Consider the following 26,141-nt stretch of genomic DNA (forward strand, 5'->3'; position numbering starts at 1 on the left):
ACCTCCTCAGGGATACATGGATTCATTACAGGGTGAGGGGGGCTCAGAAGAGAGCCTGTAAAAGGAAGACACCCCTAAGGCAAGTTTCACAAGAGTGGTAGAAGCAGAGAGCTGCACCCAGGACTCAGGGGATGCCAGGCCAGAGCTGCATTTACTTTCTAGATAATACACTGCCATAGCAAGAACTACTGGAAAAACACTCCTGCTATTTCCCAAAGGACTGTTACAGAAATATCTGTTTCACTCATGCATCCTAGGGAACCTTCTATGAAAAGACCACAAGAACTGGGACTTGGAATGTGAAAGTGAAGCCTCTTCATAACTCTGTAATGTGCTTACCCAGGCAATTTCTAATAAAGGGTGATTCAGCCTCTGAATCAGAAAGAAAAATTATCTTGCCCGTTGAGAAAGATGGAATAAGGTTTGGCTGCAGGAATAGGACTGAAGTCTGGATGCTTAACTCAAATGACTAAGTGCCTATTTTTCATGACCCAAATTCTGGCTACCCCAGAATAGCATCAAACCCAAAAACCAAAAACAAAAACAAAAAAAAAAAAAATTAAGTTTCATATTACTATTAAGCAATTATTTAGAGAACCTAAAAGTTAAACAAAAAAACAATCCAAGAATGTGAATCGAGTGAAGTGAGCCACAGAACCTGCCATGCTACTTTAGACATGTCTGGAAACTTGAAATTCTAACATTTACCACAACCCCACCTCTTGCTCTTCCCAAAAGAGGTCTGGCTGCAACTTTTAAAGCTGCACAGTGCCCATGTCTTTGGAAGCTTGGAATTAAATTCTCCCCACCTTTGAGCTCTGTTCAACTCTGCAGGCCTTGGCCTTGAATTTCTGCCTCTTTTGCAATCTGTGCAATAACTTTGTTCTCTTGGATACAACCACACAGTTATCTTACATACCTTGCAACAAAGGTCAGATATCTGGCAGAAGAGAAAGATAGCAATATATTTAAATCTCAGTGCTCTCTGGCACTTGAAAGGTGAAATTTAAAGGTTGCATTCTGCAAAGATACCATCAAATGTAAATATTACAGATTTATAAATAGTTTATAGTGTTGCACATTCTTGCAATATTTCTCAGTCCAGATTTCATCTAGGCCACATATAATAACATTATGTCCTTTGACTATGCAAACCTTTCAAAACACATTTGTTCTTGCCTGTCCTAAAATCCAGGGCACACAGTCAATAGTCACATTCCTCACCCTATCTTTCCCATCTTCACACTCTTTGCTTGTTAATACTGTTGATAGATTTTCTTATTATCAATAATCTCTTGTGTTCAGTGGGGATTTATTATTTCTTGTGCATTTAGGTCAGACATCTTGTTTCCAAGTCTTTATTATTTGGATAAAGTTAGAATAGAATTCACAGTGGTAGCTACCACTCCAACACATGGAAGAGAGCAGGCATCACATCCACAATCCCACGTCTTCCCTCCCTCTGTTCCAGCCCTGGAGCCTTCCCTCTCTCCTGCAACACCCCAAAAATGATCCTTTGCATTGCTCAGGGCACACAGTTCCAAAACTTCAGAAATGTTTAAATTTTTCAGATACATTGATACTCTTTTACACAGTTGAGCTGTTAATCCCAGACCAGTAAGAATTGGAACAGAAAACCCAGCCTGTACAGTTTATTTTCCCACCAAGGCCATTTGCAGTGTGTCTTATGACCACTACACACATAGAAGTAACTGCAAAAAAAGTTTGGGCAACTCAAACCCCTGAAGTTCTGATCCCGCTTAGGCAAATGAGGTAACTTTTGTAAATAAAAATGAAGTAAAAACTGAGTCATCATCTTTGCATGATCCTGACTAAGAAATAAATCAATTAGCAGTAAAGCAGATGAGGCCCAGGTTGCAGGTTTCACTGGAAAGGCTTCAGAGGAACAAAGGAAGAACAGTGAGGCTTTGTTGGAAGGGACTGATGGCAGCATCAACAATAACCCAAGCACCACTGAACTCCTGAGCAGTGTTCCTTGAAGGCTGCTGTGTGATACTCTCTCCATGTGCCACTGACTCCAAGGTTCCTGCAGCTCACAGCCCTGGAATTGCCTGGAAGGCTTCACCATGGATTTTTCTGGCAGGATAATGTATTTACAGACAGGCAGCCCATGGACTGCTATGGCTTGGTCAAAAGCCTAAGCTCGTGCCAATAAGAGACTGGAGTCAGGAATCTCAGGTCCTTTCCTGGGTCACAGACTTCTTTTGGGACAAAACCTGTCTTTGGATCTCACTTTCTCACGTTTTACTGCAGTGGGGTGCTTTGGCGTAAATTATTTGGCAATCTTCAACAGAGATGACAGAAACTGTAATAAATCCTAATAATATAAATTCTGTGCACACAGCAGAACTGAGCAATTCCATCAGTTCTGCTGTTTCTCTAAATTGTTTTCTCTGAACCATTTAATACCCTTTCAATAAATACATAATAAATAAAATGTTACGGAAAAATAGAGAACCATTTGTCTATCTTCTACTTGCTAAGAATAGGTCTTTGTGATAATTACCAAAAGCAAAATACATATTTTATAATATGATTTAAATGGTCTAACATAAGTGAACTTCAGGATTAAGGTGCTTGAGTAACCTGAATATTGTTCCCTTTGTATCTATTAAACACAATATTATTACACACCTTTCAACACACCTTTTTTACACACCTATTACACCTAATATTACACACCTCCCCCTTTAACTTGTACACCAGAGCACAACCTGAACGCAGTCAGGATGCAGGCTGGGATGCAGAGAGACAGGAACTGCCATCTGCAGCCCTCCCATCTCCTCTGGATTCTACACAGGCAGTGCAAAGTGCAGGATAAGAAAGAAGTGTCTTGTGGTTGAACCACAGCTGAATGCTACTCTGAGGATTCTCCTCTTGCTCTTCCTGAAGTCTCATGCAGTGCTCAGGAAGTCACCTGAGCCACACAGGTACTCCCTAATTGTTGTTCCTCATTTCCCAGGGCCTGGACTGAGCTGGGATTTGCCAAAGTCCTGGGCCACAGCTGGGGTTTGAAAAACTCGACTGAGTTCAAGAGCAATCTGTAGCTGTAGCTGTGGGGGAATGAAACCCAAGCCACCCTCATTGGAGATATTCCACAGGCAGCTCACTAAATTCAGTGGAATTTTACAAGTTTAACCTCTTCACCTGATCCACATACACAAAGTAGAGACAATGCAAACTTATCTTACAGCCACGTTGTGAAAATAACAGTGATCCAGGCATTAGAGTGAAAACACAACCAGGAGAAAAATGAACAAAAACCTGAACCCTGTTTTCAGAGCAGGTCTAAGCTAACCTGAAATATAGAAATCCATACACTGAACAAGGACATTGAAACCAGCTATTGAAATCAATCACTTACCACTCCAATATTTTTGTCTGTGCACTGAAAAATCCTTAAGTGGGATAAAAAATACAGAGTGCAAGATAGTCAGAAGTATAAACACAGCACAGATCCTGACATCTCCTACATCTGAATGCTCAGTTTACAATACAAAAAAATGCTATTTATGAGGGAGCTTTGTGTATGTGAGAGCAGACTGATCATTACAGATTTGCAACTTGGCATGATTTTAAGGGTGAAAGGGCAAGACACGCCCAGAACAAAATGCACCCCTCAATAAACCTCAAATCCAAGTAACTGGCAAATTACTGACACTACATTTGTATTTTACATAGTCAAAACAACTTTTTCCTTTAGTCTTATTACAGGAAAAGGTTGAAAAAATTCTGCCCAAACAACTCCTGCAAAACCTTTTCAGTTCAGCACAGGAAAAGCCATCTTTCAAATCTGTCAAAATACTAAAACGTGTGAGGCCATGCAGACCAAGGCAATCCCACCAGGAAGCAAAGTTCTTGCTCCAGCCCAATTCTGCCTCTTTCCAGAGGCACACTGGAGGTTCCCTGGAAAGAGCACTCATAGCATTGACCTCACAATAGCATAATTTTTCCTGACATCTATTTTTATTTCTTTTTACTTGAGATTTATCACATTAGTCACAGATCTGATGTCTTCACCAAGATAAACCACTCTCTCAGCTTACAGATATTTTGCCTGAGCAAGGACAATGACTTTGGTGGTTATTTTTGTTTCTTTCCACAATGAACTCTGATGCTGCCCTAGAGGCTAATTACATCAGGAAAGCAATCAGTATTTTGAGATGCCTTTTCCTGATGCTGTCTTCAAACCACATCTATTCAGCTTTCATCACTGCTCTCCCTTCAAACACCCCTTATCCAGAACAATCTGCTTTGGAACAATTCAGATGGTTGATGTTTCCTTGATAGGCAGTATCTGTCACTTGATGGTGAGATTTGCAGGCTGCAAAGGCAGTTCCATGCACACATTAAATGGTTCCAGCACTATTGTAGCGAATCAGATCAACCCTGATGCATCAAATATAACTGAGGGTCTCCATAGAAAGTTCTTTAACTTCTTTAATGCCACTGAGCTGCCATTAATTAATACCCAGAAGGGATAAACTCAAGTATCTGTATGCATTAGGCTTAATATTTTACTTCTGCCTATTTCTCTAAGTACATGTCTTCCACTTTGTTTTGATTTTGTAACATTGTATTGATGACTTTACTGTTATTAATCTGTACCTCATACTTCTGCTTGAAAATAATATACAAAAGCAGAGGAATCAATTACTTTACACAACCCTTAGCATCTTTTACTGCAACTTCTTCATTTGCTTTGCTCAAATACAGCCTAATTTTTCTGTGTAGTAAAGAATCAAAGACTTGAATAAAAGACTTGAAACCTTTATTAATGTCTGATTGATCCAATAATCAAAACTAGGAATTATCTTCATTTCAGCATTATATTACATAAAATTGTGCCACTAAACTGCCTTTAAAAAAAAAATACATAATTTTCTACCATTCTGGTTTTATTTTAACTGAAATAATAAAATCAATAATTCTTAAACTCATTTATCTGATTTTTCTCTTTTTTCAGGAAGGGTCATTATCTCCATGTCTTTCAGCCCCACTATACTTATTAATTTATTTTCCTCAGTTCTACTGGGCTATATCAGATCATTTGTGTACCTTCCTTTTTTTAATCTTACAAAATCTATGGGTAAGTAATTTGCTGCCTCTTTTTCTACCATTTCGAGCTATCAATAAAATAGGTAAAATTAGAAGATACTTATTTCACACTTCCTGACTTGTGGGGCAATGAATAATACATTCTATTTTAGGAAGAGAATTTTAAATAAATGTAATCAAACTAAAGAAGCCTGACACTGTTTGGCCAATTCCATGGCTTTTATTACACTTCTGTCTCTTGCTCCAGCAGAGACCCCAGTCCAACAGCAGTGTCAGGGAAGGGGAAGCAGGCTGATGCACAGTGCACAGAAGCAGCTCTGGGAGCAGCCAAGGCTCCTGTGAGCCATGCAGTGCTAACAGCTGGATCAGGATTTCAATCAGCCAGCTACAGACACAAACCCTTGCTGTCTTCCCTAAGTAAAGGTTACAGACTGAAGTCTGACACCAATGTTGGGTCACACCTCTCGTAGCATCAGAGTATCCTGAGTGGGAAGGGACCCACAGGGATCATCCAGTCCAGCTCCTGGCCCTGCACAGACACCGCAACAAACCCCACCCTGTCCCTGAGAGCATTATCCAAACGCTCCTGGAGCTCTGACAGCCTTGGGCCCATTCCCTGGGGAATGTCCCACCATTTCTGGGGGAAGAACATTTTTCTGATATCCAACCTAAAGCTCTCCTGACTTCCTGTCATTCCTTCGAGTTCTCTCACTGGTCACAACAGTGAAGAGATCAATTACCTGCCCCTCAGGAGGATGCTGAAGACCCCAGTGAGGTTTCCCCCCAGTCTTCTCCAGGCTGAACAAACCAAGTGCCCTCAGCTCGTCCTCATAAGGAACACTCAGCTGAGAGACTGAGTTGGGCCATCCTCAGCACCTGTGGGGTCATCATCCACATCACCCTGATCAACTCAGCTGCTCTCAGCCTTGGACCTGGTCACCTCAGCAGAGAAGTCATTTGGGAGGTGGTACTGGAGATGCCTCCTGAGTGGAATGCACTGGGGAAACAGATACACACATCCCAGAATACTCCTTGTCCTCATGTAGTGAAAGCCTGTCCTTTCCAAGGAGTCCTTGTGGGGCAGTGATTGTACTCTTCCCCCAGAACAGCTCCATAGGCAGCAGCCACTGTGCAGAGCAGCACAACTCAGAGCCCAGCCTGGAGGGAAACAGCACAGGGAACATCCTCCACTGCTCCCCCAGCCTTCTAACACTGCATGGAAAAGTAACAACTGCATGTAAAATGTACTTTGGCCAAACAGCAGAAATACTAAACATGCCTCATAACTCCTCCAAGTCTTCCATGGGAACACTTGAACAAAATTACGAGGTGAACTTTGGCATATTCTGCTGAATAAAAGCCTCATATATCCAAGCTTTTTCTACTCATATTTTTGGCAAATTTTAAGATGTAAAAATATAATTCTGTGTGGAGAGACAGGAAGATGTAAATGTTGAGCTTGGAACACAGACCTCATGGGGACAGCATTAGATGGAAGAACCTTGTGCTAGTGGAGGGTCAGAGGCACAAAGACAGCACAATTACATGGAATGGCAGCAGCACCATCTGCTTGGGGACTCCTCTCTCCTATATCCTTGATTTACAGAATGTACAGAAACCTGAGTATTCCCCAAAATGCTTATTGACTTCTACTTTCACAGTCAGTGAGCAAACAAATAGAGCTTCAAAACTGAACTCCCAATTCAAGCCAAACTCCAATAGGCTTTTCAGGAAAAAGGCAGAAAGGCATCTAACACTTTTGGTTTAGTTACTCATCCTACAAGGCAGGGTTTCTTGTATATTTGCAGTTACTAACAAGCCTCTAGTGGGCTAGCGTTCCCAGTAATTAATGATTATTTGTTCCCTTTTTTCTGAATAATACCAATTTTGGCTCTCATGTTCTTACACAAATATATATACAAACAAGAAAAAAAAGGGCAAACCAATGTATTTCATTTTGTGCTAACAAGGTCCATGACTTCAGAAAATAAGAAACATGCAAATAATATACCAGAGCTTATATTTCTATATAACTAGTAAAAAGAAGAAAAAATTAGGGGGAAAAGCCTCACTGAATGGGAAGCGTATCAACTGTAAAGAAAAAGTAGAGATAATACAGTTCTATCTTGCCTCAGAAAAAGTTCAAGTGCAAATTCTGGTTTTATTTTTAAAGCAATTTTACTTTTTCTCTTCTTTAGTGCCTTATTTAAAAAGTTATATATTGAAAACACCAAATTTAGTAGTTTGGGAAAAAAACAGCAGCAAATTTAATCATATTTCAAAACTACAATTTCTATTTATTGACTGCTAAATGAATTTAGGAACAAGGGAAAAATGTATAGAGTGATGTTTCACAGATTACTTTCCTCTCATAAAACTTTTAATAAAAATTTTGAAGTTTTGGGGTGGAAACAAAAGTTGACATTTACTGACATTTAGTAGTTAAAATGTAATCCTTCCAGAGAATGAATAGCAGAAAAAGGTGGGGGTGGAAGAGAAGGGAATCAACTTCTGCTCTGATTACACAGAAGAAAAAAGTTAAAAAGCGTGGCATAAACTGAATGAAAGCATAAAACCACGAGTATTTGCAGATGAAGGTCTCCCAAACAAGGGGGAGGATGTCAGAGTTCCCAGGAATACTGATTTTGGGCTCCCTAGAAATACTCCCTACCAAACAAGCAGTCAGCTCTGGACCATTAATGGCCCTCAGTCCCACCAAAGTGGGAGAGATCCCTGCTCCTGATGTCTCAGCTGCGGGAATCAGTGACCAACACACAGTGACAACTCCCAGTGTGCTCAGGGTTCTATTTGTGTGGTTAGCAAAGTGCTTTATAAATGTAATGAACCCATTTCCTAAAAGTAAACAGAAAATTAGAAAACCCCCACAAGTTTTGAAGCAGGGACATGATTGCTCTATGCAGACACAAAGCACCAGTCAAGAATTCTGTATTATCATGCAACAATATGTGCACAGGAATCTAAAGATTGCTACAGTCCACAGGTAGAAGGTATTTCAATTAGTAACTTGCAGATTTAGATTAAATGTGGTATGAAAATGTAAACTACCTTATTAAAGCTAATTTATTTTTTAATTAAAGTTTAAATATCATTTGAAGGCTTGAACAGACACCTCAATGCAGCCTAATTTCTTAGTAGGGTCACTGCATTAGAGAAGTTCCTCCTATGAATGGTTTCAAGTTAAAAAGCTGAAACTGAGGGAGTTCTATCCTGGTGTGCTCTTTTGCAAGAAAACCCAAACCTGGTGGACTTGGGAGCTTTAAAGGATACTGGTCTTCAGAGAAGGTGAGGAGCCCTTGGCAATAAGAAGCAACATAAACCAGAACATTTATATTAATAATATATTAAGAGTGTTAATCTCAGCCAAAGAGCATTTAATGCTCTTGTGCACATAAAGAGGGAATGACAAGCAGTAGTCTCCTGGTAATCCCCTACACAGCAGGAAACCAAGGGATGATGGGACACATTAATGTTATTAATTTTTAATATAAAACAGAGCACTGCTCCTCGGTGATGAAGGTGGTGTGCTGTGCACATGAGAAGTTGGTGACCAGTGGTGATAATAACAATACTTCCCCCTACCAAGCCATCCCTATTTTAACTTGCTCAAATGCAGATGGAAGATCGAGTTTAAAAGACAGAAATTTCCCTTTTGGTCTCCCAGTCACAGCATCCTCAAGAAGCAGAAATAAATATCTGGAACTTGCATGACTGAGTTAGAAAGCAGTTTTTGAGCACACAATTACAGTCACAGCACTCTGAGTGACCTCTGGTGTTTGAGTTTAGAGGGTTTACATAAGCAAAACCAGAAAACACCAATCTCCTCACAAGCTTTGATGCTTGGGATAGATGGGAAAGAAGACATGGGAGAAGCTCCACACTGAGCAGGATCATGGATATTTTCCCATGCTACCCTCAGATTTCTGTCACACAGCCCTTTCTCACACTGACTGCCCAGCCTCCAAGCTTGAGCCATTCTCCTCCTCCAGAACTGCCCTCCTGTGAAGCTTGCTCCCTTCTTGCAGGACCAAGGAAAAATCCTACTTTGGTTTTAGACCCAAGCAGTCCTACACAGTTATTGCCTCATATTGCCAAAAATGAAGACTGCCACAAACAGCAAGAACCATTTAACAATAAATTACTATTGCTGTGTTGGATGTTTCATTGAACAAACTCTTGTGAGGACTTTTTCCTTATTTTCCCTGGGAGACTTGGCTTTTGTGCACACAACACAGGATTCACCCTCCCTCACACCTCCACAACTGATTCAGACAGCAGAAAGGTGGGAAAGACTCAGAACTAATTGCTCTTGTATGAAGTGTTTTATCAGTAATGTACACTGCTGTTTTCTGCTCCTCCCGAGTGCAGCAAGAGGTCAGTGTTTGCAAATCTTGAGTGTCTTGTCCCATTTTTCAACAGTAACAGGCAGAGGCCCAGCCCAAGCCAAGGCAGTCACACAACAGACACACCCTGGCAAGCCGGGTTCCTGAAATCCAGCTGGAAAGGAAAGTTGCCCTCACACTCCCTGCGCCTTCAAGAGAATTTTAACAACAGCATCTCAGCACCAGGAAAAAGTTATTACAAGGCAAAGAGACTGGAGAAAAATTCTACTTGATACCAATCCACCAGAACTGGAACTGTTTCTAAATTAATTGACCTTTCATGCACCACTCTCACTTTGGCAGTCTGCTTCCCTGCACCCTAGTGCCAGAAACCTTGGGAGATGCTACTTTGTAGGTTTTCAAACATTTTAAAAAAATCAATTTTAAACCTTCCCAACTAAACATGATAAACATGGAAAATCACCTAACTCCAGTACAGAAGACAGCTATGCAGATATTTTGCCCTTTGTAAGCATGAACTCTGATGCAAAGCCATACACTTGTTAAGAAAGCGAAATGAAGAGTGACAATACAACCAGCTACCAAAGTAGTTTGCAATTCTATTCCAAGTTCCAGATAGAAAGCTTAGACTTTAAAAGTCAATAGAGACATGCAAAAATTGAATTAAAACCTGCATTGGGGTGCATGATTTCATCATATATTTAAGCCAGTTTAAAGTATTAACTACCCATGTCTGAGTTTCAGCTTCTGGTTTTAACGGTCTTTAGCAGTTGGGTTTTACCCTAATTCATATTAAATGTGAAAATAAGAAGCAGAATGTGCCTGAAGAGAACTTTCACTAACATTACACTGTATTTGCACAGGTCAAGTCTCATAAAGTGCCTTCCTGCCCTGCTCTTCAGAAGCAGGGAGGGGGGAAAGGATCTAAATATGAATAGCTGTTGTAAAAAAACCTATTTCACCTTATGTTTACACCCAAGTTTGGGCAAATACAAGTTGCTCTGGAAGACTCACTCTTAACATGAAACTATTGTGCAAGGGATGGACATTACCCAGAGGCACAGCCACCAGCAGAGCTGAGGCCACAGCTCCAGTTCCCTCTCCTTAACACAGGAGGATATTGTACCCCTGAAGCAGCAGTACATTTAACACAAGAGAAACAATAATATACCTTCTGAAGCTCAAAGTTTCATTATTTATCCTGACAGTTTTGTATTTATCAGATGTAACAACAGGATCTGGAAGATCACAGCCAAATTTGTAGAGTATATTAGAACTACAGGGGGTTTCTTCACATTTGAAATGCTCAGAGAAGCTCTGTTTTCTTTCAAGACCTCCACAGCATCACAACCTCTCAGCTCCTGGGGCTATGAATTTCACAGGTTAACTGTGTTTTAGAAAATCCCTTTCAAGAATGCAATATTCCAAGGTCAATAGCAGTGAGGCTCAGTTCCCACCCTAAGGAAATGGGTGCCTTGGAAAACCCAACCAAGCAGGTTTAATTTGAGCAGGTTTCACATTACTGGGCAAGGAGAAAGGATTGACAATTTTTCGTGTTATCATTCACATGCAGACATTGAACATGGGTCAGAAAGAATAGTGCTCTGCTCCCCTTTATCACAAACTTACTGCTAGAGGGTTTGTATGTATGCAAAAGCCCTATTTTGTCCACAGAAAAACTCTTTAAAAAGCAGAGGACACAGCAGCACCCTTACAACAGAGGCTTGAAAGAACAGGAAGCTTCAAAGCATCAAGGAACTATCAAGCCCCATCTACCTCCCAAGTGTCAAATTTTGACTGTAAATTGATTGGAAAGGGAAGAGTAGAACAAAATGAAAGGCCTTTACTCTTCAGGAAGACAATGAGGACGTTGTGCTGTAGCGTGGCTGCAGCAAGGCTGGTACCGTGGCACAGCAGCTGAGCCAGAAAATGCAGCCCCCTCCCCTCCCCACCTTGGATCTCTGACATCTTTGGTGCTAACAACTCGTTGCTGTGGAAACCAGACTGCTTCTGACAAAGCCACATTGACTAAAAGCAACATGTGGGAAAATGGAATAAGGCCCTGAGAGAAATTAATCCTTTTACACAAAAAATAAATACAATTTTGGTTAAAAATTAAGCAAGTAAAGGGGAATATTTCTGTGTTAGAGCAACAGGCGAGGACAACACTGGCAAACACCAGGCCTTTTGGTACTGGGAAGGGATTTTAAGGACATTTCATCCCTGAAATAGATGGTGTATTCAGGGCTAAGGAGTACACAGGAGCCCAACACAGAACACAGGTGTGTGAGGCAGCTGCTCCCTATCCAGTTTTTAACTGCTCTCCTTTGAAAACAAAACTACACCCAACCCCACCCCACAATACAACAGAAGCCAAGGCTGGTACAAGCCAGCACTGTAGGGCTTTCGCAAGGCCCAGACTGACTCACACCTGGGCAAAACACCCAGCCAAAACCTCAGCACAACGGAGGCCTGGCCGTGGAGTTCTTGAGTTGCTCCACGCCCTGCCATTCCCAACCTGTTTATGTATCTCAGAAATGCCATCCAAAAAACACATAAACAATCAATTTTTTTTTTTCTGGTTTCTTCCCTTACCACAGTCTCAATAAATCTGTCCTCAGCCCTTGTTGACTCAGATCCCAGGAGCTGCTTTAGGGCCTGTTACTTGGAATGCCAGCATCCTTAAGAGAGTATTCAAGAAAAAAAACAATCCTGGGAAAAAGCCCATGGACAAGAGCCAGAGTTTGAACTGGCAAGACTTAAGATCTGTGCACAGTGCAACTTTAATAAGACTGGCTCCTTATCCAGATCATCTGAAATTAGTCATAAAGATGGCACACTCAGAGTGATTTGTTTGGTTTTTGGGGGTTTTTAAAACAAATTCAGCAAGCAAACTTCTCTGGAGGAAAAGTTAACTTTTACACAAATCTAACGTTTGGGTTTTTTTTTTTTTTAATACAGGCCATGAAAACTCCAGTGCAAAATGCCAGGTATCACAAAGATTCAGGAACTCAGAGGCCACTCGTGATTTACATGCTGAGCAAGAATCCTCTCCCCCTTCACTCCCGAGGTATTAAAATGCTGCAGCGTTACAGCTTAATCTCATTTACGGAGCTTTGAATCATTTTAAGTACTTAGGAAGTCTGTGTAAAATACCACAATCCCTGCAGTTCATACACCCTAATCCAGACAGACCACACCACCAGCTTTCACTGCTGCTGATGGAAGGAGGTTCTCACGGTTTTCCAATTAGTTAAGCAGGTCATCTATTCGCCACCTCCAGCTCTGGCCACCTCCCTGCCACTTCCCATCACTGTTGCTGTGTCTTTGGAGAGTGCAAGAGCCACAAGGACTTCACACAACTCTACAGGACCGAGTTAAAGACATAAAGCTCTGCAGACAGCTGTACTGTTACTAATAGAATATTACACACCATCCTAAAGTCTGCTGTTCTAAAGACACATTTATCATGGAAAACCTCCCATACAGGGAAACATATTCAGGTTATATAAGAAATGGGAACTTCTTCAGGGTCAAGCAAAGACCAACTGCAAAAATATTTAGGGATGCAAAATGCTGCATTATGGTGAAAATAAATCAAAGATTGTATCATTTTTAAAAGGAAAAATAAATCACTGTATACAGTGAAGGGATTAAAACAGAACAGTCTTCATAGCTAAGATATTAATCCACTAACTTCCTCAAATTCACATTGGCTCTTGCTCCCAATAATGGTGACACTTCCATCTCTGTGCTTCCCATGAATTAATCACAGCATGAACATAATCTCTATTTTCTGCTGAAACTGAACTGGCACAAAAGACAACAAGAAGCTGTTTATTCTCAGGCCAGGCCACTCTTAACACAGGGTGCTACCACAGACAGAGGAAAATACACTAAAGAAAAAGGGATGTGTGTGAGTCTTGACATTCAGGTATGGACCTGATTCTTCCCAAATGTTATCAGATTTTGCCAATCTGGGAATCTCTCTACATGATATGCCCATAAGTAAATACATCTGAAGTACACTTGTGTTGTAAATTAAGTTTAAAACTCTTGCATCTTGCTCCTTTGCACTTAAGCTGATTTGCAAAATCCAGTTACCTGTAACAAGACTCCCACTGGCACAAATCAGCGAGGTTTTCCTTCGGTTAAATGGCACAGGAGGATTTATACTACAATGCGAGGAGGGGAGACAGAGAAGAGCCTTCTGGCCCGAGGAGGGTGTCAGGCGATCAGTGGTGTCTGACCGAGGCACACACGTGCTCTGCTTTCAGCACCTTCCCCGCAGCTGAGTAAGACACTTATCTGGAACTTTATCAGGTCTTTGAACCTGGAACACGCCTTGATCTTGCCGAGCTTTGTTGCCACACAAGTCAGGCTATAGCGTGTGCCAGCTTGCTGAGAGACTGGGGAGAACAGAGAAGGTGCAAAGTAGCATCAACATAGTTTTGCTTTTTCAAGATGACTTAATGGTTTATAACATTTGGCTTTCTGTTTCTGCTTCTTAGCCTTAATTAATTACCATTGAAAAAATTAATTTATTACATATGGTTCCATTATTTCAGACTGAACCCATCTTTTTTTTTTTTAATTATTTGCTATATTTCAAATAAAGACCAGTCAAGAATGTCAGATCTTCAAAGTAAATTGATAAGTCCTCGTTTTTTAAAAATTAACTAATCCAACTGACACTTTGAAAGGTGCCAGTCTGGCCCCAATAAGTACAAAGTGCTCAAAGACTCTGGTCTTGAATGACTCACTGGTTTAAAAACAATTCTTGTAGCAGTAGAAACGACCCACTTTTTAATAGACTGGAAGTTATTTTAGGTATTTTATGCATATTTACATAATAGTCACCAAGATTGGCACTGAAGGATAAAATTCAAGGACCAGTCTGATGCTATCCATATTTTAGGCACTCCTCTGTAGACAGGGCTGCCATTTAACTAGAACTCTTCTGAACTCCTATTCATTCTATGCTGTATCCAGCTTTGATCTACAACACAGCTCCCGGACTTTGTTACTCAGACTATGCTGTGTTACTGACACTGTATTTACTGTAGCATGAGATAAACCAGCATAAACACTCTGCAGGAAACATGGTAGGGAAGAGGGGAGTACAGAATACTTCACTAGAAAGTGCTAATTTCCTCCAGAAACACACAATCATTGCAGAAGAGCTGCTTCAACCTGGATAAAACCTAACCAACTATTACACTCGGTTTCCCAAACTGTCATCACAGTTCTAAGCTTAGCACACCATTATTCTTCCTAATGCCAAAAATGTTGAAATGTTTCATTCCTAATCTGGCATAATTCTCTCCTAAAAATGCAATCTGCAGCATCTAAGAAGCTTGTTAACATTTCCTATTCCACAAGCAATCATCAGCCTAAAATAACCTTCACTTTCACTGTGTGCAGTGCTTTCTCCACTGCTGCATCATTTTCCTTGGTCATCATCTTACTTCAGGCAGCAAGCAAGGTATTTTACAAGCACCAGCTATTTACATAATTTGCAAAACAAATACTTTGGACTGTACAGTCTCCTGTTTGTGAGCAATCATGACCTAGCTTCAGGGTAAACTAACTGGAAACAGACTATCCCAATAAAAGCTTTGGTCACGTAGAACTATTTAATATAATCAGAAACATTAAAATTGAGTGAGAGACAGATATGGAGCTCAAAACTAAATTAAACTGAGGCAGAATGCCTGTCTCTGTCCACAGCAACTAACCTATGAAAAGCAGAACAACATTCTCTAGATAGTCTTATGTCCAGGTCCCAAGAATAATTTTGGGAAGGACTTATTTTGCAAATTTTTTTTCTCCATTACCTGCTTTCTCTTCTTCTAAGAAAGTTATGCTAATACTTTTCTACGTAACAGCAGAGACTCCTACTCTACAATTATTATTTCTATAATTCATCAAACATTCTTCAAAACCAAAAGGCAAGGAGGGTGTTCAATTTTGTGTTTGCTTTTTGCTTTATTTAACATTTGGGCTATGCCTATTTGTCTTCAAATCGGCAAGTTACAGTCACTTTTCTGCTGGCACTCAGCAGCACAACACATTTTCCATGAGGCAGGGGATGGCTTAACTCAATATTTATTCTAGAAGATAAGGTCTGTGTGTAGATGTGGTACTTGGGGACATGGTTCAATAGTGGGCTTGGAAGTGCTGGGTTAATGGTTGGACTTGATCTTTAACATTTTTTCCAACCTCAACAATTCCATGGAGCAGCAGGTCCATTCATACACACTTCACCTGAATCTGGAAGTGTTGGGTGGCTGGAGGCATCTACAGTACACAGGGGATGTGCCCAGTGCCTAGGGGAGAAGCATTTTACCACTGCTACTCAGGAGTTACTCATCCCAAAAGCGCCAATGCATCCATAACCAAGGTACTTAGCTTTCCTGAAGTTCAAAGAGTCTGTCTTTGATGCCTGAATTCTTCTTCCTTTTCTTCTGGAAAGAAGCACCATCTGTTTACTGAAGATGAATAGTATGGCAATGATGTGAAGCTGCAGTTGCAGGGAAGCCCCAGTACCCTGCAGGAGGCTCTCTACCTCTCTGTTCTCTCTACTTTTATTATTTCTTAATTCCAGCTCTGAGCCCTTCCTACCATCTTCCACAAAAATAAAGGAGATCATCAAATACATTGAAGTATTATTTTGACACCACTTGTAAGTAATTTGTGCCAAAAAAGAAATGAGGGAGAAGGAAAGAAAGAACAAGAAGCTGCAGGTTGGGTTTCTTTTTCATGGAAGGCAACCCCCAGGAGATCATATTTATCCTCACAGATAACCAACTCTTTTGGTTTCCTTCTCTCCCTAAAGACAGTGAGGAATCCAAACACCAGCAGAGAACACTTGGGCTGATGTCAGTGTTAAAGAAGTGGAGGTTAAACTTGCCCTAAAGCCCCAAAAGGTGAAGTGAACAGAAGGGGGCAGGCTGGCAGAGAGGAGATAAAAATAGAAGAATGACTAGACTTCACTTGACAGCTATTTCTGGATCAACTATGGAAAGAGATCTGAGAAGATTTCTATTTGTAAGGGAGACAGAGACCAAAACATAGCTGCCTTTTAGAATGCCACAGTCCTGCACAGCAGTTTTGTTTATGCTTCTACTTTTCTAAATCCTCATGTTCTCACTATTTGGAAACAGTGCTGTTCAGCCAAAACGTCATTATGTTTCTAAGTGGGAAACCAAATGAGATTTTCTGGAGCAGGACAGCAATGCCTGTGGCATTTCAATTTAACAGAAACAAAGCTGACAGCACATTGTAAACTGGGCAGCAAATCACAATGCCAAGCAGAGTAAACTAAGCCATACAGTATTTCAGGAAAATAACCAAAACTGTGCAGTATCTCCAAAAGGATGTCTTGTGTTTTCCCACTCCAAAATGATTAGTGAAATTCTAACCTATTTCAGTTATGGATATGGACTAACAACAACAACAGGAACCTCCCAATTACAGCATGGAGCACTTGACTGATGTATGGCTCTGGGGATGAATATTTTTGCTTGTTCAAGCCCTTTCCTCTTGAGTACCTCTGCTAAAATTCCTTCCATTGAGTAATTTCTATCCAGATCCTGGCTGTGCTGGCTCTGTTCCCATTTAAAAGAAGACCTGCAGGCAGAAAGCAGTGCCATCTGCCCAGTCAGGAGCTGCTTTAATGGGCAAGTTTGATGTGAAGGGGAACAGCCTATTACACTTTATCTTCAGCAGCAGGAGTGATGTTCTTCCTTTCCCAGGAGCAGGTTACAGCAAGCACTCTCATGCCTGAAATATTTGTCCACAAATATACATAAATCTCAATGGATATGTGCAAGCAACCTCCAGAAAAAAATCCATCTAGCATCCCTTTTTTTCATGTTCAACTTGCAATTCAGTCTTTCAGTTTCTCTTTACCTGTCATACCAGTTGGGTTTGCTCTGTAACAGCTTCATCAGCCTCCACTTTCTATTCCTGTAAGTGAATGATAACCCTGCCATCACACCTGAGAAGAACGAGCAGTGGCAAGGCCCTGTTGTCCCTACACGAAGAATTCTGCTTTGAAGCTGTTTCAGCGTATTTTTTTTCCTAAGCTTCTTGTCCCTTTTACGTAACTGCTTTGACGGAATGATTTGCTCTGAACTGTCAGCCGGAGCAGGTCTGGGACTTGTGTGGCCCAGTTCAGGTTTCACAAGAAACAAAGGAAAACTTCCTCTGAATATTTTTGTCCTTGCAAGTATCTTCAGGGCTGGGGAAAGATCTTTCTATTCTTGCAAATTAACCAAGCAGAGTTTTTATCCCTCCTTGTTGGGTAATCTTCTCACAAGACCATCTTTGCAGAGAGCAGCGGATTCTCTCTGGGCTGCTGGCAGTTTTACTTAATTGCATGTTTAACTTTTTATTCAGCACTTAAACCCATAACGATGAGAAATGCACATATGCAAGCAGCAAACTATTATCTGCCATTCAAACTCCCTAGAGAACTTATAAACATCTTAATATTGCTGCCATACTTCTGTCCCCTTCAGAAGAAAAGAGCACACATTCCACAGCTGGATGGGAAAGAGGATGACAAACACATTTAGAGGGTAAGTTGAGTGATGACCGGGAAAGTGGACATTTAGTCCTTAATATATATTCAAAGTTCTAAAAAATAATCAGCCAACTCAACCAGTGCTAAATACAAACAGGTATTAGAGATTCCACCATAGGTTCCTCCAACCCATCAAGCAGAAGACATTCTATCAGAACACAGCAATTTCCATTCTCTTCTCCCTCTCCCCAGCTCTGAGGGCTAAAAAAAAAATAGTTTCCAGATGCTAATATACATTGGAATATATTTCCTACTTCATTCCAGAGTTACAAAATTTGCTCTGGAACATACTTGTTGCTACTGGATTGCTCTTTGGAAAGGCAACTTCTGTTTTAAAATGCTTCCAGCACTTAAGACTGCAAACCTTTTGAAGTATGAATGATCTCTAACCAGCAATAAAGCCAGTGAACTCTTGAGAAACAGGAGATCAGCTTCAGCATTAACTATTAGCCTCCATCACAGTATGCTAAGTTTAGAAATGAATGTTGCTAGCACTCCAGAAAGACCTGATTAATGGATCATCTCAGAGATACAAAGATGTGACACTCCCCATGGCAGGTGCAAAACCTCAGTACCTTCAGTCTGTTGTCAAAACCTCCAGTTTCCCTGTGATAAACTTCTGTGAGTCAGCTATGTGAAGCTAATACAAAAGAGTGTGATAAACTATATGAGAGCATTGGAAACATGTGAATTAATCAGCAAATTATTGTATTATAAGCTTTTCTAGTTCCTCTATTATTTTTTTTTTTTCAATACCCAAAGCTGCTAGGTATTTCCAGGCTTCTCTATCATAATGCAAAGGCTCTGGTGGGGACAGCAGTTCTGTTTGCTAGAGACCATCTCCAGTTGTTGGCAGAGGCTCCAGCTGACCACTGGCAAATCCACTCTGCTCCCAGCACACATGGAGTGTATTTAGGGAAAGGAAGGATACCTGAAAGCCTGTTGGACCTACCAGATTAACACCAGCACAGAATCTGTAACACTCATAAGCAATTCTCATGACAATTACTTCAGCTGCTTTTAGTCTTCTGGTACTGAACCATCCTGGTTCTCATTTAGGCTGCTTTTTTCCCCAAATAGTGTGGTTTAACAGCACCAAGGAAATTTTCAAGTTTAAAAGCTGCAGAACAAATGGCAAGTAAGCTTTATGCTCTGTAATGAATGGTTATTGCTCCATTTATTTAAGTGGTACTTACCACCACAAATGTCTACTAAACTCACGTGCCATACTGGTATAACCAGTGCTTTCCCAGGAAATATCCTTTGATAAATTGATCACAAAAATAAAGTAGGAAAATAAATTAACAACTAGAAATGCTCCTTAAGAAAAATCTTCATACAGAGGAAAGACTGAAGATCAATGAACATTTAAGTATTTCACAGCTTAGGCCTATTCACTGCACAAGATCCAAAATAGATCCTTCGTGAGTATTGCATAATACGTTCATTCAAAATCTAACAAGTTTTTTCCCAGAACACACCAAGACACAGATCTCTCCCCTGCTTTCTTGTCTTTTAAATATGAACACGAGACTTTCACAGCTGATACCATTATTCTGGAAACTACACAGAATATTCTGGAAAAGGCTGAAGCTGGGACTCCAGCATTGTGATAGCCAATGTTTCCACATATTCAGATTCTTCATGCATCGCTCTTTGAGAAAGGTAAGCACAGAACAAGCAGCTTTTACAGGGAATGAACTTTGGCCTCCAAACCATAAATAAGGAAAAAGCCCAAAACACACATACCTTCAAAGCACATTTCTGGCCTGTCTCCTTGTTGAAACACTCCAGTACTTTGCCATTGATTCCTAACCCTAGCACGCGTTTGGAAAGTTTGTAGTCATCTGTAACTGCATGTTTTTTTATCTCTAGTTTGACATGGGCTGTTCCCCCAGGCAAGGATTTCACGCTGCTCTTGCTCTCCACGCTGCTCTTGCTCTCCACGTGACTCTCTGCCTGAGATTCCTGTTCACCTTCACTTTGTTCCATATCAGGGAAGAGTCTGGGGTGACAGAGATACCCGACAGATTCCTGTGGGGTATCTCAGAAGAGCCCCTTCTCTTAAGCAATCAAACCCAGTGCTTCAAGCAGTCCATTCGCTCGCCATTTAGTCCTGAGTAAAAACGTAAACAAGTGTTAGTAATTGATGTCAACTAACTGTTGTCCCACCTCACCGCTTTTCTCTTAACAAGATGACCAGGTGCCAGAGAGACCAGAAGTGAAGGGTCACCTCAGGAAAGCACACTTGAGCTTCACAGACCAGTCACCCCACTTGCAATACACACAGCTCTCCCTCTGCAGGTATAAATCGCTGCTTTTACTGCAACAAAAAGTAACTGAGTAACTGCTGAGTCTTGGAGTAACACTACAGCTAAGAACAGAGCTTCGATCTCATAAGCCCGCATCAACCACTTGTTGCCTCAATGTTTTATGTAGAAATCCTCACAATGGTCCCCTGCCTCATCCCGACACTCCCAAATGACGCAAGAGAACCACGAACACCTGGACTGAACCCCAGAGTGGCACTGCCTGGGCAGGCACCGAACTCGGGGACTGTGTTTTAATTGCCTGGGTCCACATCCTAGGGACAGGCACCACCAAACCTCCCAAAAACTCAAGTCCGTGGAGATGCCATGGCGTGGCTCCCGAAGCCGAGAGGGTCCCGCTGGGGCCTTGGGGGGATCCCCGGGCGGGTCCCGGTGCCAGCAGCCCCGTTCCCACCAGCGGAGCGGCCGCTCGCTCGGCGCCCCGCGCTGAGGCGGCGGCGGAGGGCGGCAAAGCCCTGAGGCGAAGCCGGGAGAGGGGGGATGGCGGCGGCGGAGCCGGGCGGGGGCAGCTCCACGCCGGACTCGATTACCTGCCTGTGGCGGCGCGGCCCCAGCCGAGGCTTCCCGGAGCGGCTCGGGGAAGGCGGGCTCTGCCTGGGTCCGCCCCGCCGCCCCGGGCAGGTGCGCGCCGCCTTCCCGCCCCGAGCCGCGCCGGGCTGCCGGCGGCGGGACCGGCCCGAGCCACGACAACCGGCCAGGGCCGGGCCCGAGCGGGCAGCGCGAGTTGCCTCGTGTTCGGGTTCCACCGCTCGGCTCCCTGAACAACCCTGCTGGGGAACAACCCCGCGGTGATTTTAAGGTGATCTAGGGCGGTGATCTTAAGCACGATGTTAATTTATTGGGGCTAGCGGCCCTGACGGAGGGGGAAGCGAGGCTGCGGCGGCGGCTCCGGGCTGGTACCGCAGCGCGCCCGCGCGGTGGCACCGCCGGCCCTTCCCCGATGGCTCCTGTGGGAAGCGGAGAAGCGCCACTTTCGCTCCAAACCCTGTGTTAAACAGGCTGTTGCAATGAGACACGACAGCGGGCAGTGATCCTTCAGGCGCTTGGCTACCGAAAGGGTGCTCTCAATGCAGTCGCTAAACGCGACCAAAGACACGGTCAGTGTTTCTCGGCGCTGTCGGATGCACAGTCAGGATACTAAAAGACATGGTTCCCACAGCAACTGTCGCTCATCACTGGTGCACGGAGTGTGGTTCCAGGGATGTGAAATGCTGAGCTTTTTTTCCTACATGTGAAGATGAGTCATGCATCGAAATGGAGCTGTATTCGTATCACTGGAAGGAGCTTAAAGTTCACATGCTTTACAAGTTAAAAATACATTTGTCATTTTACGTAATATAATGGCATCTGGAGTTCTAACAGATAGGAAAATAATTAACAGGGCTAATGAGCCCTTTCTCCAAGGAATAAAAGTAGTTCAACTTAGCAGGATGCAGATCTGCAGTACATCACCATGTGATGTGATGCTACAGCTATTCTGCCTCAGGTTTCCCTTCCAGGCTTTCGGCAGTTCAGCTGCTGGAGGGCCTGCTCCCCCGATTCAGTTCACTTATTCTGGGCTAATCAAATCCCTGAGGAAAACAGCTATTTCCAATCTTTTCAGGTTTAGCTGTCAGCCGTCTTAGTCTGCATCACCTCCCACTGCGGTAGTCTCAGAGAAATGTATATGTAACTGTGAGCTCCCAGCCTGCAAACCTTCAATATCATGGTTCTGCGGTCACCAGCTTGCTCTGATTTTCTTTCCTATGGCTTCTGCCTGTCTTTGCTTTTCTGTTTGTTCTCGATGGTAACTTCCTTCTCTTTGCAACAGGTAACTATTATTCCTCTTCTCTGTACTCAGTCACTGGAGGCCAGACTCTTCAGAAAACTTCTAAATCTCTCCACTCCCTTCTAAATTTTTTATTTTGAAAACCATAGTTGCTCACACCCATCTGTAGCTCCCTTTCTTGGCCCCACTTTGGATCTTTCCATGTAACTCTCACCCAAAAGCTATGGCTGCCCAAAGCAGGCAGGAGTTACACTGACTAACACATTGAAGCTCGTAGAAGGCAATTTATGGCTCTATTCTAAGAAATATTAAATGTTGCAAAAATTCCAAGCAGATGTCTACTTAAGGGATTGCTATTTTCTTTAGTGTGTAAGAAGTAAGAAATTTCATTAAGAAACTATGACTCTAACTATTACAAGAATGAGTTTCTAAAAAAAATAAGCTGTACACAGAAGCTAGGAGGAAAGATGAGGGAATGAGACAGGATGTGTGAAATCAGTTGGTTCTACATGTCTCAGTTATGAGCCATCTCCTGATGAGAAGAGTTAAACTGGGACAATAAAAACCACATTTTACAAGTCAGAGGAGTATCTCACTGGATGAAAAGCTTGTTTGGGTTCACCACCTGATGTTGCCTGGATATGCTCTTGGCAAAGTTCATCATTTTACCAGCAGCCAGTAATAAGTTTAAACAGGGCAAAACACCTAAAAACCCAATGTGAATCATGGTTAATAAGGCCTTACTTCAACTCTCTGCTAATTTCAATTACCATAAACTCCCCAAAAGCCTTTCTAGCATCAGCCCAAGTATCAGGCAGCCTCGCTCTATGCAAGGATGATCCCAAAATAAAAAGCAGCTCCTGAAGCCTCTCTTGGTGCTTGTGGTAGATGAAGCTCCATTAGCATCCTCTGGAGATGCTTATGGAGAATACACTGACAGGTCCACTGCAGTTCCTTGAGCCAGGGGATGTTTTTCATTCAAACAGATGTTTTTATTTATTTATTGATGTTTGCTTTTTGAAGTTTAAAAAAAACCCCAAAACAGTACTATATACTAAGTACTACTGCAGCAGGCTAAGAGCCTGCTACAGCAAAAGTTCTTTCATCTTCACAAAAATTCCTAACAGTGTAAATTAAATATTAATCCTACTTTTACCAGAAGTCCCCGACAGCAACAACATAGAGCAACTTAAATTTCAAAACAGAATTTCGTATAACTCAGCTATACCTGCTTTGTCCCAAAATAAAACACAGCTTACAGGAGAAAACAGCAAATATTAAGGTCCTGTTCTTTAAATAAGCTTAAGGGCAGCAGCCCCTTTCCTCTAACCAGTGCCTTAACCTGGTGAAGCTTTTTATTTTAGCCAGCACACAGATTGGATATGTTCTCCTTGGTTTTATCATGTCTTGGATAGCACGGATACCTGCTTTACAGACAGACAGCACCACTCTGTTTAAACAGAGAAGGTTAATTTTGGCTATTTCACTGGGTATTTTCATTGCCTCTTTGTTGTGCTGTAGCAGTTCAATAACTGGGATCAAAGACATTTCAGACTGTCAAATGTCCCATTTCCTAATAAAAATGAAATGAACTAACTGAGTTTGCTGTCATCTGGAGAGCAAGTAAAGCTGATGTCATCAAATGTTCTCTGAGGGATGGCAGATCTTGAGGAGTGATACCTGAATGGTACAGGGATCTCAGTTTCCTTGTATACAAAAGTGATTTGCTTGGTGGTCAGGCCTTTGATAGCAATGTCTCATGGAATTAGCTGTGATACAGAAATTACCAGCTGAAAACTAGTGACTTGTTTTTCTGAAACTTTGCTTTGTCTGAGTAACAGCTCTCTATTTTTTTCTGCTGTTATGAGAAATCCACACTCAGGGGATGCGTTATATAGATGCGTTATATAGATGTCACCAAAGAGAAAATCCTCTGTGGTGTCAGGTTGAAGTGAGGACATGGCTTTGTCTGGTTGGGCGGTTGCAACAACCTTATTAAATCCCCCAGGAAGTTCTTCAGAAATTGTATCTGTGGTATTAAAAGAAAGAAAGGGCAGCTCTACTGACTAACATTTTGATATGAGGGAGAACAAAAGGATCTTGTAGGATCTTTAGTTTAAACTGTCATGTACCCAGTGGTCTGAAACACAAACTATATGCATGTTTTCTTGCCTGTCTTTTGGCTCTGCTCTGGAGGTGTCTGTCTCAGACTTATCAAAAAGGCATGAAAAAAAAAAAACAATCTCAAAAAGCTCATCAGCAAACAGCCTGGCTCTTTTCTCTCCTGGCTGACACAAAAACAGGTTTATAAAGCTCTTTCATAGGCAATGATCTTTACTGAATCTTTGTTGCTAGAACAACTTCTCTTTTATTCTCAATACCCTCTGTCCTTGTGTCCATGGGATTATAGCATGGTTTCCAGGAGGAATTAAAATTCTGTCTATGAAGCAGCTTCTAGTTAAGGAAACAGAAGTCTCAAGAACACCACTATCACCATCTGGAGAGCCTGTCCTGTACCTGACTTTGCTCCTCAAGATTAATTCCTCCATGTTAGCTCATAGCAGGTATTTTCCTATAGAAATACAGACGAGGATAGAAAAGCTGCTTTTTTATGCCTGGCTTCAGACACCCTATTATAGGTACCTTGTCTTGGTCATTGAGAAGGTTTTGGGAGGCTCCATCAATGTTCCTCCACAGGTTATTGATGGGGGTGTCAGAGAGATACCAGCTGGACATTTCCCTTTCAGCAGACATGAAAAAAAAAAAGATACCTTTTTCTTAAACAGAAGACTCATAAATCAAAAGTATAAAATAAACTTCTAATCTGTCCACAGGAGATGGTGCTTCATTTTATGCTGCAGTGGAGCAGAAGAAATTAATCTCTTTCATTGAAACATCCTGCAACTAATGGGTATGACAGTATTACCTGGGAGTCCTGGGGTGGCCTTCCAGACCACTCAGGAATACAATTTTTGCAACACTCAAATCAAGCAGCAAAACTCCTATCAGATGCCACACTGTATCACCTTCTAGGTCACCATGTGCCACAAACCTCAGGACAATGAATATGCTGATCTCCTTATAATAACCCAAGGTATTTCTTCACAGCTTGAAATAAAACTCATTCCTCTCTGAACATCCCACTTCTCATGGAACCAGCTCAGATATCCCTGTATCCATGGCACAGCTCACCCACACCCTGGAGACTCCTCCATTGTTACTCACAAGGTTGGGAAATCAAAACCACAACATTAAATGCACCACCTGTTGTTGATTACAGGAAGTTGCTGTGTCCTACTCGCATAACGAGCTGGCCCCTCTGATCAAGGAACAGCTGCTTCTTGTTGGTAACGCTGGTCACTCCGTGCGGTTCCTTACACTACGGCTCAGGGTAAGGGCCAGGCAGCAACCAAAGGGGTGACTTACATTCAGTCTTCCAAGTCTTTCAGTCTACTAGTGAAGATAAATCCAGTCCCCAGGCACACAGACTCCTCTCAAGAGTTACCATTTTGGATGTCACTTTTCATTTACACCAACTCTCCAAGATCACAGGAATGTCCAAATGCCCAGCAGAAGTCGTGTAATACCCGCAGTGGGAAGGGACTCTTGCCACTGGTTTTCCCAAGCAGTCATTTAGCAGCAGATGGTGCTGTTGTGTCAGTGAACTTTCCTGAGGGACTTATTGCCTATTTCTGGATTTTATTCCCTGACTTTATTGTGAGCTTTGGGCTTTCTTTGATACCTTTCATAACTAAAGCCTAGCATTCAATGATATCACTCAGCAAGATTTCTTGCTACTGCCTCTGTAATGTCTTTATTATTCAAGACAGTACTCTGGAAATACATTTATATTAATATAATCTTGGTTAAAATAACTGATTTGTGTGAATGCCAGCAATTTATATTGACTGTGCAGGGCCTGGGACACTGGCACATCGGGCACACTGTGGTGTTCCCCTCTTGGGGCATTGCCCTGTGCCCGAGGAGTGCCAATGAGCATAATGTTTATGTCG

General features: G+C 42.0%; 1 protein-coding gene across 3 annotated transcripts in view; it reads right to left on the reverse strand.

Moving 5' to 3' along the window:
• MAPKAPK3 (MAPK activated protein kinase 3) overlaps nt 1–21,005 on the reverse strand; it is a 49,617-nt gene extending 28,612 nt beyond the window's left edge. Inside the window, exons 1-2 of one of the 3 annotated variants that reach the window (XM_077786078.1) lie at nt 20,895–21,005; nt 19,780–20,146 (exon numbers count right to left, since the gene is read on the reverse strand). In XM_077786078.1, coding sequence (XP_077642204.1) covers nt 19,780–20,022 — 243 coding nt within the window. In that variant the 5' untranslated portion in view covers nt 20,023–20,146; nt 20,895–21,005. The other 2 variants (XM_021529150.2, XM_077786079.1) reach the window with 2 other exon arrangements.
• Between the last annotated feature and the right edge of the window lie 5,136 nt (nt 21,006–26,141).

This window comes from Lonchura striata, chromosome 12 (genome assembly GCF_046129695.1).
Source record: "Lonchura striata isolate bLonStr1 chromosome 12, bLonStr1.mat, whole genome shotgun sequence".
Classification (NCBI taxonomy): Eukaryota; Metazoa; Chordata; class Aves; order Passeriformes; family Estrildidae; genus Lonchura; species Lonchura striata.